This window comes from Fonsecaea erecta (genome assembly GCF_001651985.1).
Source record: "Fonsecaea erecta strain CBS 125763 chromosome Unknown Scaff7, whole genome shotgun sequence".
In the NCBI taxonomy this organism is placed as follows: domain Eukaryota; kingdom Fungi; phylum Ascomycota; class Eurotiomycetes; order Chaetothyriales; family Herpotrichiellaceae; genus Fonsecaea; species Fonsecaea erecta.
The window spans coordinates 2,000,037-2,014,923 of NW_017387250.1; the positions used below are offsets into that span (position 1 = coordinate 2,000,037).

The 14,887-nt window shown below is 53.8% G+C and overlaps 6 protein-coding genes across 6 annotated transcripts; 3 read left to right on the plus strand and 3 right to left on the minus strand.

Moving 5' to 3' along the window:
• Positions 1-860: 860 nt before the first annotated feature.
• On the minus strand, positions 861-2,471 carry AYL99_08597 (hypothetical protein; the record flags this gene model as incomplete). The annotated part of the gene is made up of 1 exon (XM_018840105.1): positions 861-2,471. One exon carries the CDS (start codon positions 2,469-2,471, stop codon positions 861-863), a length of 1,611 nt encoding a protein of 536 aa, XP_018691226.1.
• Positions 2,472-4,534: 2,063 nt separating this feature from the next.
• Positions 4,535-6,497, plus strand: AYL99_08598 (hypothetical protein; the record flags this gene model as incomplete). Its single annotated transcript, XM_018840106.1, has 4 exons — positions 4,535-4,669; positions 4,735-4,872; positions 4,983-5,429; positions 5,490-6,497. The coding sequence occupies 4 exons, from the start codon at positions 4,535-4,537 to the stop codon at positions 6,495-6,497; spliced, it is 1,728 nt and encodes a 575-aa protein (XP_018691227.1).
• Positions 6,498-7,277: 780 nt separating this feature from the next.
• Positions 7,278-8,123, plus strand: AYL99_08599 (hypothetical protein; the record flags this gene model as incomplete). The annotated part of the gene is made up of 1 exon (XM_018840107.1): positions 7,278-8,123. One exon carries the CDS (start codon positions 7,278-7,280, stop codon positions 8,121-8,123), a length of 846 nt encoding a protein of 281 aa, XP_018691228.1.
• A 780-nt stretch (positions 8,124-8,903) lies between these two features.
• On the minus strand, positions 8,904-11,060 carry AYL99_08600 (hypothetical protein; the record flags this gene model as incomplete). The annotated part of the gene is made up of 4 exons (XM_018840108.1): positions 8,904-8,998; positions 9,068-10,681; positions 10,765-10,937; positions 10,990-11,060. The coding sequence occupies 4 exons, from the start codon at positions 11,058-11,060 to the stop codon at positions 8,904-8,906; spliced, it is 1,953 nt and encodes a 650-aa protein (XP_018691229.1).
• A 357-nt stretch (positions 11,061-11,417) lies between these two features.
• On the plus strand, positions 11,418-12,440 carry AYL99_08601 (ribonuclease H2 subunit A; the record flags this gene model as incomplete). The annotated part of the gene is made up of 1 exon (XM_018840109.1): positions 11,418-12,440. The coding sequence occupies one exon, from the start codon at positions 11,418-11,420 to the stop codon at positions 12,438-12,440; it is 1,023 nt and encodes a 340-aa protein (XP_018691230.1).
• A 149-nt stretch (positions 12,441-12,589) lies between these two features.
• AYL99_08602 (L-lactate dehydrogenase (cytochrome)) lies at positions 12,590-14,243 on the minus strand (the record flags this gene model as incomplete). Its single annotated transcript, XM_018840110.1, has 2 exons — positions 12,590-14,058; positions 14,216-14,243. The coding sequence occupies 2 exons, from the start codon at positions 14,241-14,243 to the stop codon at positions 12,590-12,592; spliced, it is 1,497 nt and encodes a 498-aa protein (XP_018691231.1).
• Positions 14,244-14,887: the final 644 nt, after the last annotated feature.

Genomic DNA, 14,887 nt, shown 5'->3' on the forward strand with positions numbered 1-14,887 from the left:
GTGCTCGCCCTTGCGCACAGCAGGGGAGAGAGTCAGGACAGAGAGTTTTCTACTACCCATAACACTATTTTAGTCCAACCGGAGTTCCTGAAAACGCCCTCGAGGACGCGAGGACGTCGAGGTCGAAGAGCGCGTGGTCGGCGTGGGTTGACATAATCAGCTTGTGCTGGACAACTGTTTGGCCGGGACTCAATCCAGAAATCTAGGCTTTGTTCTTCTCGTTGCGTTAAGTAGAATGGGAATGTAACTATGCTACAGTATATCCCGTGGATGATGCCCCTCGTCCTCGAGGACGGAGTCTGCTCGCTTATTGTCAACTCCCAGAAATACCTGTGGCGACTGCACTCTTCCAGGATATGGGACGACCAAGTCATCTACGAGAAGTAAAGCATACAGTATGGCACAATAACTCATCATGTGAAGCCTCTGAACGGGGACTTGCATCTTCTGATACATACTCTATCACTTGCAGGTTGTCAGGTTTGTCAGATATCTTCTTCCGATGCCGAGGAGACTTTCTGTGGTGCAGCGCTCCGATAAAATGCTCTGTGGATCAGGCCCACCTTGAATATGTATACGCACGGCATAATGTCGAATATTTGAAAAGTCCAAGCCCGAGAGTTTGTGATGACAAAAGACAAAAGAAATAAGCCCGGAACCCCTGAGCTGCGACGAGCGCGTTTGTCAACCGCTGCGATCGATTTGAAGGGGACTACCCGTGGCAGCGAATGCTCCCGCAAATGACACCGCTATCCTCTGAGACGCCAAACAAGAACTCGACACGATCCCGAAACACAACATCTCCCATATATGCAAGACTCCCAGCTCTTGTCTGGGCCCCAAACACTTGATGTGGGTCCTTATGAATCGAAGATGGGAGCGAAAATAGGAACTCCCCGGCTCTCCAAGTCATAAACCACCCTTCTAGTAACCTTGGGGTTGGAAATGACAAACACCGCTTCCGCGCCTGACAGTACAAACAGCTCGTAGGTCTGTTTGACAAGGTTCGGTCTTCCTGACACGGTGGTGTTGATGATGATAGCTTCAGGATCAGCTCGACGAACAACCTCGATGACGCGCTTGGAGTATGTGACTTCGGGATCAGGAGTCGACCAAAGTATCCGGCACGAGATGTCCCTCTTATGCAACAGTGACATGATGGGACCAATGCCCGAGCCAGTGGCGACTAGGACCATCTTCCTAAAGATCGGAGCCACGTGAAGCACCCCCATCGTGGGAATGCCACGAACCCACAACTTCGTGGGCGGCGACCTGATCAACCGTGATGTCCAATCTCCAGCCTTGGAAACAAGGACAGAGAAGCCGCAGCCGTCTTCTCCTGGGATGCCGGCAAATGCATGCCATTCCATGAGCGGACTGTCCGAAAGCCGAGGGGCAGCACAGAGAGGCAAGTTTGTATATGTAAAGTGGAGGCGGATAGCATGATCTGATAATGGCTCTGCATTCACCGAAACCTTCCGCAGCCATATCCACGGCAACGCAATTGAAATGGTGGCGATGAGAAGAGTCCAAAAGATAGGGCTGCCGAGAACCAGTTGTTGCGCTGAGACGTTGATGGAGGCACTGTGGACTCTTGCATCTGTCAAGAGTCCGAATTCGGCCCAGAACAATGCCACGGCAGTCCAGCCGGCAAAGCGATGGACTAACTCGAATTGATTGTGCATTCTCGCGCGTATGCCGGGGTGAGCCATAGTGATTATGGAGATCAGGAGGACATCGAGGACGACGGTGATGATGGGTATGCTGTTCTGATGTCTTTGCAGCGCTCCAGTTTGTAATGCTCTGACCGTCGACACGTTGAAGAAGGCAAACCACACTGCTGCCGATACGCCTGCGCCGCTATGTAGGCCACCCAGATGATAGATCTTTGCGGCTAGCCGACGGAAACGCAGTGGGAACCACTGGGGACACTGGCCAAATGTCCAGAAGAGCGCATTGATGACCAGTTCCTGTCGGACCAGGACACTCACAGTCAGATTGATAGATACGGCCGTCGCAGCCCACTCTGGTGACATGGAGAGGAGGTTATGCTGTGTAGCCAGCACAATGATGGCAATGACATTGGCAGTCAGAGCCAGGGCGTTGAGGCGGCGATACACGGAGAAAATAGTCCACCGTAGGTTACGCAAGACGCGGGTGTATTTTTTGTCAGGCATCTTTATCTCGGGTACAGGCTGCTTCTCGAGGATGACTGAACCTGATCTGGAGGATGTGTGATCCTGTGCGACTTGAGCTCCGGGTGGCGCTAGCCCTGACGCTCCTCGAGACAAAGTCAAGCGTTCTGCGCCATCGATTTGTGTTATCGGATAGTTGGGATCGTCGGGGTCGTCAAAGAGGTCCTGGGGGACAAGATGAGTCGCTATAACCCCTTTTTCATCGACATGGAAGCGCACGGAGTCCTGCTGTTGAGACTCGAGGGTGTAAAGGGATGGAGAGGTTGCAGATGCCATTGTGCGAGGACTAGACGCGTTTTGTTAGCGAAAATGCTGAAGTAGGTCAAACAACTGCGTTTACGACAGAGAACTGAAGAGACAAACAGGATCACAATCAGTAAAAAAGGTGATCACGGGTGATGGTTCACCTGGAGAAAAAATTCAACTCGTGGACGGGATGAGAATGACGCTAGCAGCAATCCAGCCATGATCACGACTTTGAAGGGATGAAATTTCGTGTCCCAGAGAACGAGAAGATTGCCAGTGAAGCAAGGTGAGGCAGTCTGAACCCCGTGAACTGGGCAAACGGGCCGGGCACTCACCAGGTTTGTTTTGTTTGTTTCCCCAGATACCTGAGATTCAGATGTGGATGGTGCGCAGTGAGATAGGATAGGATAAGATCATCTGAAGGAAGGTATCTGGAAGCCTTATAACAACGGGAGAGAACGCTTGAGCGGAAGCGGTCAATGGAAATGCCAAGTGTGTTCTTGTTTCGTTCAGTTCCAGACAAGTGAATTCAGACAGTGTTGCAGTACGTAGTGTATTCGTCTCAGAAACCCATCAGGGTGAGCAAGGAACAGAGAGGTCAGGTGGCAAGTGACTTGGCGAAGAGTGAAGGAAGCTGAGCAGCTGAACCAGGTGAGCAAGCCGGTTTAAGACGGGGGCGAGTAGAAGGTGACTCGAAAACGTGGGTAATGAGAAATCACGCAGCCGAAGCCGAAGGATGACAGAAACTGGAGGCGAGCTCAGAAGGGGACCGGCTTGAGGGTAACTGAGGTACACGACAGAGGCGAAGCGAGCGGCGAGAGACGGGAGATGGCGAGATGCTGGGGAGGAAGTGCTGTTGTTCCGTGGGATGTCGGACGAGGAGGAGGAGAACATGCACGTAGGAATACCAATGCGTGGGATGGCTCGTGTTCGTGTGTTGCTGTCCATAGGACTGGATTCGGACTGGGGGGAACAAGGATACTGATGAGGATAAGGATGATGCATGCCGCAGCATTGAGAGTCCCAAAGGAGCATTGGACCCACGGATTTGGATCGATTGTTCAGGGATGTGGAATGGCCCAGCTACTGCAGGTTGGTCTTGTCTTGTCGGTAGCCAATTGATGGTCATGCCAATATATCGATTCGCTTGGGCCAATTGGGGGGTGGGAGAAGAGAATGGCAAGAGCTGAGGCGCTCGAGGGAGGAAGTCAGGGAAGTCAGCCAGTGCCAGTGCCAGTGCCAGTGCATCCATCTGATGCATCCGCAGTCTCTTTCCTCTCCTCTCACTTCCGCCTCCTGCCTTCTGCCTTCTCACTGTCCTCCTGCCTCTCCTGCAGCTTCTGCATCTCCCACACTCTGGTGCTCACACTGGCTGGGCGAGGGGGTCGAGGCCACGACCACGGGGGAAACTGCAAAGAGCAGGGCGTAGGCAACAAGGACCAACGACCAAAGAGAGACGAGTAGCTTCTGTCTGCTGGAGGTGACTAATGAAGCCGCTGTCAGAATCTCTCTGCATTCCTGGTTGTTGTATGGTGGTGACTTTGCACGTTTCTTCTCTTACACACACACACGCTTCTCACCTCCCACCTCTCACATCACCACACCCTCACACCTCACACCTCACACCTCACAATTCGCACCTCTGCTGTGTCTTCCTTGGTCAAAGTTCCTCTGTTGTTGTTGCTCCTGCCTACCTTGAATGCGTTGTCGAGACACACCAGTCCCAACGAAGCCGTGATGACGACGTCCCTGACAATAATAATCCTGGCGTCAACCTCATCTTCATCACCCCTGCAGTCCCTTGGTAGTCAGTGACATACCGAAAATTTTCATCCGCTTCACTCACCTCCCCTAGTCACTTATCCCTAAAAGACCCATTTCACTCCCGGTCGTAGCTGTATCGTCGAATTTTTCCAGGCCTCCTGTGCTCCTCTGACCGCAGGATCGGTCTCCTCTCACAGATTGCTACCGTTTATCCGTCATTCCTTCTCACTCGTGTTCGCTAGAGGTGTGCTTCTTGCTTCTCTTGTCCCACCTGACCGTCCATAGAATTGTGACACCTGTCTTCGCTGTCTGCAAGCCATCGTTACACAATGTCTCTGTCGCAACAATCCCCCGCAGATGCCGTCGATCCTGTCTGGACAGCTCCAAAATCCATCCAGATACCTTCCACTGACATCTTGACGTTCGCCTTTGCCAATCTCAGCCAATATGACAATAGTTGCCCGGTAGGCTGCTTGAACTGTTCCACTCTTTGGCTCTGGATGCTGATTCTTGTGACCCTGGTGTGCAGATTTTCATCGATGCCAACGATCCTTCCAATAGGATCTCGGCCCAGCAGGCTCTTCAGACCGTCCGTGAACTGATCCACAGCCTTCGAGCATTGGATCTGAAAGACGGCGAATGCGTGTGCCTGCATTCCTTTAACAACGTGAGTCTTCCCCCGGTCGCTCAAAACCGGCTATTGCCGCCGCACCCACTGCCTCACCTTGACGCTGTGTGACTTGACTGACCAGGGGGTCGACTTGGGGTCGAGGATAGATCTGGTACCCCCTGATCTGGTTGGCGATAATCGGATCCGGAGCTCGTGTTGTTGGGTCCAATCCCAAATACACAAAAGATGAATTGATCCATCTGCTCAGTCTCACAAAGCCCAAGATCATCTTCGCCCAGGTGGACTGCATGGAACCAATGGTCGAAGCACTCGCCCAATGCGAAACCGACTCCCAAATCTTCGTCATTGGGTCCCATAGCACCTCACATCAGGTCCAAGGTCGAGGTTATGCCAGCTGGCGTACACTCTTGCTCGGGGCTGAGTGTAGTTGGTCGGCTCGCGCCGCAGATGGCAAAGCTGACCAAGAACGTATCGCCGTGTATGCCATGACCAGTGGAACAACCGGTCTGCCCAAGGCGGCCATGATTTCGCATCGGTATATCGTGGCCTTGACTTCAACCTTGGAAGATGCATTCCGTAGCAGACAATACCGAGTACTGTCCCCTGTCGTCTCCAAACAAAAGTTGCAGAAACGAGACTGACATGCTTCATAGCCATCACAACTCATCTGTCTACCTGTCTTTCACGCATTTGCATCACCTTTGGCCCTGGTCTTGCCCCTGCGATTGGGTCTTCCCACTTTTTTTCTGCCGAAGTGGTCGCTTTCGGAATACTTGCAAGCCCTCAACACGTACGCCATTACTGATACCCCAGTATCTCCACCAATTGTTGGCGCTTTGACCAGGCTCTCCGCCTCAGACAAGCTCCTTCTCCAAAGCCTCCGCTATGTCATCTCTGCCGGTGCCGCTCTTCCTGCAAGCGTGCAGAACAAGTTGTACGATGTCTTGGATTCCGAGGCAGTCATCGCCCAATGCTGGGGGACGACCGAGGCAGGCTGGCACTCTTTAGGCAGTTCGCAAACAAGGGACCTTTCGGGAAGTGTCGGGCAATTGATGCCCAATGCTCAAATGAAGTTGGTGGGCGAGGATGGGAATCCGATTGTCCAGGAAGGCACGGCTGGAGAGGCGTTGATCAAGACTCCGACAATGTTCTCTGGGTATCTGGGGAATCCAGAGGCTAACCGTGATTCCTTCGACTCTCATGGGTTTTACCGCACCGGTGATCGGGTGGCTGTTCAGGATGGTCTCCTGTATTATTCTGACAGAATCAAAGAGACCCTGAAAGTCAAAGGGTGGCAAGTCTCGCCGAGCGAGATCGAAAGTGTTCTCATTCAGCATCCCCAGATTTCGGATGTCGCTATTAGCGGGAAGATCCAGAGGAACGAGGTAGGCCTGTCGGAGACGTTTCCAACCGCATATGTGGTTCGATCAGGCGGTGGCCATGGGCCTCCCTTGACGGAGCAGGAGGTCAAGGATTTCGTCGCTGCCCGGCTCATCTCATACAAGCACATCACAGGAGGTGTCATCTTCGTCACGCAAATCCCTCGATCCCCCTCTGGAAAAATCCTTCGTCGAAATCTCCCTAGGGCAGAGCGCGATCTGTCGAGCGAAGACATGATGCCAGAAGAGGCTGAAGACGACGCGGGGCCCGACCGCAACTGATTAAGACGGTATCTGTGTCATGAAGACGGCCTGGCAAGTAGGTTGACTGTGTCAACGATTCTTGGTGAAATCTGTCGAAATCAGGAGCAGGAACAGGCATGTGCTCGTCCAACGAGCGTCTCAGTCATGTTGGACAAATGAGTTGAATAATCCAGGGGCGGTCCCCAGAAAAGGGAGCGGAACCTGGATATCCGGGAACGACACACCTACCCCAGACATTTCCTAGGGGTGATAAGGAGAGTCGGCTGTTGAAGAAAGATCGTTGTTAGGCGCTCAGGTTTTCAACGCTCAAGAGTTGGCGACAAGCAAGAAGAATCTGGTAGCAAACAATGTCAAACTTGAATAGTGCAACGTGTCGTTGGCGTGCCAAGAAGACTCTCAATACCTATTGTCCGTAATGGATAAACAAACAATTGATCAAGTTACCACCACAATATGCGATATCTCAGTTGAATGGATATTAACAAGAGGCAGGGTTAAATGAATTCATAACTAACGAGATAGTACATAAGAATACATATCACAAGTCTGAGTGAGCTGAGCTGGTTTGACGCACTTCCAATGTTGACTGGAAAGACGGTCATTTAGAAATATCCGTCATTTGAAAAGCATCAACAGTGTTTGTTATTCGCGAAATTGTCACCTCTGCCAGCGCACGCCATCAACCCTTGCAACTTAAAGTGTACACCGCCGAGGAGCACACATCTGAGCTGATTTCTCAAAGCTGACCATTGGACTGTCGTGCATCTCGAGCCACCTTTATATATGAACCCAGCAAAAATGTCTCTCTCAACCCAAACACCGACCGACATCACAATGCAAATAGTCGTTCCCAACGACTCCAATCCTACAGGCCCGCCGCTCCTCTCAGCAGAACGCCGCATCACCCCGACGTGGACCGTGTCCCAGTTGAAATCGAAACTGGAACCCGTCACGGGAATCCCTTCATCCTCACAGTCCCTTCGCACCAGATCTCTCGACGGGACCTGGATCACGTTGGCAACTGACTCGTCTCTGCTCTCCGACCCCCGGTTCGGCCTAAGAAAGGGTTCGGAGATCGAGGTCCAGGACACCCGGCCCCCGCAACTCCGACAGAACCTCAACTTTCTCGCGGCGGACCTCAGTTCGGTGGAGAAGTACCAGATGCCCGAGAACCAGTACGAGAAGCTGGAGGACTCGGTGCTCGCGTGGAAACGCCGCCAGAAACTGGGCCGGTTTGATCCCCACGCCAAGTCCCAATCCCAGATGGCCGAGGAACGGAGACGGAAGGACGAGAAAGAAATGGACGCCCGGGGAATCAAGGTGGGTCTGAGGTGTCGAGTCGGCCGCGATGATGGGAGGAGGGGCACGGTGAGGTTCACGGGCGAGATTCCCGGGCTAGGCGGGCAGCGAGAGGACGGATGTCTCTGGGTTGGCGTGGAGCTGGACGAGCCGGTAGGGAGGAACGACGGGAGCGTCCAAGTCGAACTGGTGAAGAGCGAGGGACGCGGCAAGCCGGTCTACGAGATGAGGCGGGTGTTTGACTGTGCGGACAAGCACGGTGTCTTCGCCCGGCCGGAGAAGATCGAAGTGGGCGACTTCCCACCCCTGACTGATCTGCTCGACGAGGACATGGAAGAGATTTGACCTCGAGGGGCAAGGCAAGCAAACAGACGATCCGCGACCAGAGTGAGGAGCAGCCTCCAATGGCCCGGAACTGGTCTTCGCGGACAAAATAAGTCGAACCAACTTATCCATGGAAAATGTCCTCTTTGGTTGGACTCATGGACCAAAGTGTGCCTCCGCCATCTGGACCGCGGCATCACGGTGCCACAGAGGCAGCATCCCGTTGTCTGTCCACGAAGCGAAAAATGGCACGGGAAGCCGATTTTACGACAAACAAAACAAAAGATGAATTAAGAGGAGAGCCTTTTCTGTCTCACCTGCCACTCTATCTATCTGTGCAGGGCGGTCGAGGCGATTCGATTGACGTTTGCCGGGCGGGCTGAATGGTACGGAGATGTGTGTGGTTGGAATATCCAAGGGCACAGAGCGATCCGAAGAAAGGCGGAATCCAAGTCTTTCAGTGGCTCTATGGCTTCCGTGGCTTTGGGAGCGAGCAGCTTTATTGCCAGAAACGTCCACCATTTCGGACAACGACGCAGGACGACAGCTCATCCCACACGATTCAATACACATCATATATTATTCTTGCTCCTGTAGCTTGAGACCTTTCAGAGTCTATTCCTCGGAGGTCTGGTGGTTTTTCACGCCAGACAGTCACCTCCAAGAGGTATGTATATGTGTTTGATCCTTTGTGAATTCGGATCGCTTTTGACCGGTGCCGTCGATCCGCCCAAACCCAGTGAGAGAAGCGAGACGTCGAGAATCATTCCAAATAAAAGGCGCCCTTGCACCAGCTAAAGATCAGTCATATTCCTCGGCCGGAGCGGGTTCGCAGCCTTGACTGAAAAATATCCTGGCCGGCTTCTCCATTTCGTTCTCGATCGAATATTGATTGCCTGGGGGAATTTTGCCACAAACGTCAGCCTGTCAATCTTGTAATCTGCCACTGGGGAAGACTCTCTCACCTCTGGGAACCTGCCAAAAGCCGCCCTTCCCGATACTAAACCTATTTATGCTTCCTGTTTCCTCACTGCCGGCTGGACCCACCGTCACAGTGACCCTCCCTTTGACGACGAAGAAACTCATGTGCATTTTCCGACTGTTCTTGGGCCGTTTCACTCCTCCGGGCGGTAAATCCACGAGTCCCGTGCCAAAGAACTTCGTGGACAGTAGTTTGGCATAGCGGAAGGAGGGACCATCATGGAGACTCGAGCTCTTAACTTCGCGTGTCCTGATCGCCGCCGGCGCATGGGCGATTTCGACTTCCTCCTCCAGTTCCGTGGGTGCTTGTTCTTCGTTATCCCAGATGGAGACATTGCCGCGGAGCGTGCCGGTTCCAGTCTCCCAGGGCTCGGCATCTGGATCCTCAGGAATCCCATCCATGTCAAACTCTGACTCTGACTCCTCCGATTGTTCCACTGATTTTTGGCGTGCTTTGCCCGTGCCCTTCCCATTCTTCTTTTTGCCCTTTGATTTCTTCTTTCCAATGTTCGGCTCAATCTCTTCAATTCGCACGATCTCCTTGATGCTGTTCAACGGGAACCTGGCGCCGTCCGCTAAACCACCGCCGCTAGGACTCGCGCCGTAGACACATCGCTCGTTCCGCCAGTATGCCAAGGGTCTCACGCTGGCTCGGCCACTTCTCGTGTGCTGAACACTGTTGTCCATGGGAGTCTCCCGACGTAGAATGTAGAGTGACCTAGGTGGTCCAGGCCTGGCTTCTACCCTTTCAACGATGTCGTCGAGTTCTCTTTGTTGCTGGGACGACAGTTTGAGATTTGTATCCTTAATCGCCAGCGCTTGTCTCGCCTCTGCGGCTGTCTCTGCTTCTGGCAACGTCCGGTTGGGGCTTGGAGGGCGCTGCTTACTCTCCTTGTGGGTATGAACTCGTCCCTGCTTTTTGCGCGTTTTCTTTGGTACCGGTGATGCCACCTTATCGTCTTCTTCAAGTAGATCGGATTTCCGTTTCTTTCTCGAATTGGCTTTGTTCTGTGTCACTTCAGCTGGTGGTAATTCAGGTTCCTGCCCTCGGTCTGCGTCTGCGTTATCAGACCCGGCATAAGCATCACTGATCTCTGCCGAAAGTTCCCTGTCTGAGGGAGCTTTTGTGGCTGCTGCTTGCTCAATAGATGGTAAAATGTCAACAGGATCCACTGTTAGGAGCACTTCTTCTTCAACGGTCTGTTGAGGTGGGTCAAAGACCTCTTCCTCAACAGAAGCGTAAACCTCGTTTTCGATGCGTTGCATTTCGCGACTCGGTCTCGGTTTCGGGGTTTTGTGTGAAACAGGTGTTGTAACGTCTCGTAGTGGTAGCCTCTGCGCACTTGGGCTGACAATTGTAGGTGGCAGCAGCGGCTGGCTCCGCGTCGGCGTAGGCATCGGCTGAGCAACGTTTTCGTAATCCTCATTATTCTCGGGCTGCAAACTTTTCCGCGTGGAAAATATATCAACGCCATTGCTCTTCCTTGCGGTACCACTAATACCGCTTTTCCTCGGCGACGATGATCGGGGAGGGGGAATGGGCGTTGCGCGGCTCTTCCTGCGAGATGAGAGGAGCTGGCTCGGAGTAGGACCCGCGCCTGTATTGGCGTCAGTTCGACCGGACTGGATATAACAAAGAGACGAATCATCGCCATAGGACAATGCAGATGAATGCACGTACTGTTCGGGCTTGACATCTGCGGCGATTCGGCCACGGGACTGGGTCCCTCCACGCTTTGCATGATCATCATATTCTTCAACGGCGAGGGCTTGCGGGGGGATGAGAAGATGCCCGATATTTCCTCCATGCCATTCGCGTCCAGCGGTCGATGATCGAGGGTGACTCCGGTGCGTCTATAAGTATATCAGCGTTTGGCCCCTCCCATCAGGGCGCAACCGTCTTCACCTTCCCAGTTTCCCGATGGCGGAATAATCAATGTTGCCGCGCTCACGGGGGACGGCCAGTCGAGAAGCCATATTGGACCGGGTTGGAGCTTTCAGTACCGCTTGGTCTTCCACAGAGGTGCAATATATGCACTGAGGATCAAGGGCGGGTTCTCCTTGGAAATAAAGGATCAGTCGGCGGAGCGGTGGTGGTGTTGGCATTGAGTGTTGTCGATAATACGAAATAGGACTAGCGTTTAATGGCGTAAGGGAGAGACATGATTGGCCACTGCATGCACTAGTAAGGATCGGGTAACGCGATGAGGTGGGAATCCCAAAAGGGGTTTGTGGGGTCCATCTTGGGACGCGTCGTGGTCGCTCACCGTCGCTTTCTCGTGGTCTTTATTTTCTATTCCAGGTCAGTATCGGATAGACAAGCACAGAACAGTCATGGAGGAAACCGAAAACGCCACCTCTGCCGTCTTCATCCCGCCGTCGGTACAGGATGACCGTGAAGCTCTCCTCTCCGGGAGATCTTACGCGCACTACAGCAATGTGCCCGAAGGCATCACCACCCGGACAGCCTCGTCGTCCGCATCAGGAACCCCTTGCGTGCTAGGTGTGGACGAAGCTGGACGCGGCCCCGTCATTGGGCCCATGGTATACGGTGTCTACTATCTGCCTGTCGAGATCCAAAAGCCCCTCCTGACTGAATCGTACCATTTCGACGACTCCAAGGTCCTCACACCGGCCGTGCGAGCAAATCTCATGCAAGCAGTCTGTACATCCGGGACGGATCTCTTCCGATCATCAGGCTGGGCGGTCAAATCCCTCAGTGCCCGCGACATCGGCGCGGGGATGATGAAGAACGGCGGCTCATACAACCTCAACGCCCAAGCCATGGACGCCACGGTCGAACTGATTAGAGGGGTACTGCAGCAGGGCGTCAACGTGACAGAGATCTACGTCGACACCATTGGCAAACCCTCCGTCTATCAGAAGAAGCTCGAGTTAATCTTCCCGACCATCAAAATCACCGTCGAAAAGAAGGCTGACAGTCTCTTCCCGTGCGTGAGTGCGGCCAGCGTCGTCGCCAAGGTCACTCGAGACGTCAGCTGTGAGGTCCTCCTTGAGGCATATACCCAACAGCAGTCAGTCTCAGATGAGGATTCATTGGCATCGTGGGGTTCTGGATACCCCTCTGACGCAAGATGCGTTGGCTGGCTCAAGTCTGCCATTGACCCTGTATGGGGGTTTGGCAACGAATGCCGCTTTAGTTGGGGCACGGTCAAGGATATGCTCGAGCAAAAGGATAGTCTAGCAGTCAAGGCTGAGTGGCCCGACCAGGACGACGATGACGAGAACATGAGGCTCTCGCACTATTTCGGAGCCGACGGGGCGGCAGGGCCAACGACCGAGAAAGACGAGTTACGGACGTGGTTTGGAACAGGCGTTGGCCAGGAAGCTTTTTGAAACCAAGCCGCATCTCTTGGGCGTGCACAGCTCTTTACCCTCGTCTATTCCCAAATCTTTGTGCATCGCTATTCCACAAGCAGCAAAACTCGAAAATGTGAATGAGGAACGCCGTACAAATGCCCGACATATCTGCTCCAGAATGCCGATCACAGCTTCGCCCTCGTCCAGAGTCCCTTCATAGTGCCCTCCAGACCAGGCAGATTAGCGGGACCGTCATAAATATCCCTCTCTACAGCTCTGGTGTTGATGTGCAGCGGACCCAGATCAGTCACCTTGGCAACACCCAACAAGCGCGCCGCCGTGGCAGTCTCATCCCTGAGGATCTCCAGCACTCTCTCAACGCCTTCAATGCCGCCGGCACCTAGACCAAAGAGCGCACCGCGACCAATACCCACGGCTTTTGCGCCCAGTGCCAATGCCTTTACCACATCCGTTCCTCTCTTGATGCCACCATCCACGACGACGTCGATCTTGCTAAACACCTCGGGACAGTATTTCCTGATCTCCAGCAGAGTGTGCACGGCCGGCGGGGCTGTATCTGCCGCCCTGCCACCATGATTCGACAAGATGATTCCCCTGACCTGGGGCGCATGTTGTGCCGCAAGGTATGCGTCTTCGTGGCACTGCAAGCCCTTGAGAATGATGGGCTTGGTGGTGTGCTTCTTCAGCCACGGGAGCGTCTCTGTCCAGGTCAAAGTCGGGTCCGTGCCGAAGAACAGACTCTGTCCGATGCCACCGCCGCCCTTCAGCTCGGCACCTCCAGCGTCCTTGATGGCTTGGCTCGTGTCCTCGACGATAAACTTTCCGCGTTCATCATCCTCTCGCTTCCCTGGGACTGGTGCGTCGAGTGTGAGACACACAAACTTGATCGCATCCAGCCTGTTAATTCGGGCCAACATGTCGGCACTCTTTTTCCGCTCCGTCTGTATGTACAACTGCCATCCAAACACCTGATCCGGGCCTGCATCCTTCACAATCTGCTCGGGGGTCATGCTCGCATTGTTGGAGATCATCTGCATGGCGCCGAATTTCTTGCACGCCTGGGCGATGCCCCATTCGCCGTCCGGGTGTGCCAGTCGAGCCATGGCGGCGGGTGAAACAAAGATGGGGAGATCGAGATTGTACCCAAGAAAACTGGTGCGGAGGTCGCAGTCTTGACAGTTCACGAACACGCGTGGCCGGAGCAGGATCTGGCGGTAGACCGTGTTGTTGAGCTGCTTGCTGACCAGGTCGTCGGCGGCGGAGTAGTAATAGGCCCAGCCCTTGCGCGTCATCTTCTTGGTGGCCGCAGCCTCGATCTCGTCGAGGTTCAACATGGCCTGCAGCGGCATCTCGACTTCGGCCTGTGTGTCGGGCGCTGGTCCAACATCTTTCGCCGGCTTGACCGGTTCCGGCAGGCTTTTGGGATCGATGGGACCCAGGCGGGCAGACTTGGGGAGGTTCTCCTCCAGGGTGCCGGGCGGGTGGATGGGGTCGTATTCTTCGGTCGCGTCCTTGCCGGCGAGTTTGAGGATGATCTGGGCGCCGCCGGGGTGGGAGGGCAGGAAGTCTGTTACATCCCACACGTTGCCGTAGAGGATGACCCAGCACGAGTCCTTGGAGGTGTGTTTCTGCACTGTATGTGCCACGGCAGAACAGGATGGATGGTTAGTCTAGGTTGTCTTTTCGCAAGAGGATTCTCGACGAGGGATTGATTGGAGATATGGACATAGGGAACAACAGTGCATTGATCCCGTCCCGGCAGGTCGAGAAGAATATGTGCAACCACTCACCTTCCGCATAGTCTATAAGCTTCGACATCTTTTTTTTTGGGTTTTCCTCACTGTGTCGCAGTTCCGCGATCTCTTGTCACCGTCATCCGTGGTACAACACCACCTGCGCCACACCAGCGATCTTGAACGGGGACCAGGCCCAGGGAGCAGAGCCTGCCTCACGGTCGCGGAGAAGAAAAAGAACGGCGGTTGGGATTTCCGAAGGCAGTGGAGTTTATGTGGTGATGTTCGGTCGCCGCAGACAGACGCTCCTGGGCTTCACAAGTCTAAAGACATATAATATAAGAATAATATGTCACCACGACTGCCACGAACGCAGGTGAGTGAAAGCTCATTTATGAATGAATTCAAAAAAAATAATAACAAGAACGATATCGTCCAATGTTTCGAACTAGTAAATTGCCGGCGAGACACACAGAGAGACGGAAGCTTCCCACCCACCGTCGTTGTCAGACGCCGGCAACGGTGGTGGTGGTGGTGGTGGTGGTGGTCGTGACGAGTAACGGACTTCTCCCTTGCAGCACCACTATCTAACAACTAACAGTAAGTAGTGTGGGAGCTTCACCGGCCCCTCCCTACTGTGATAGTAGTTTGATTATTAGGCTGGTTGAAAGCTTTCCCTCCGTGGGCTTTGATTCCGTGGTTCTCCCCAACCCAAGCGCAACAAGAGGG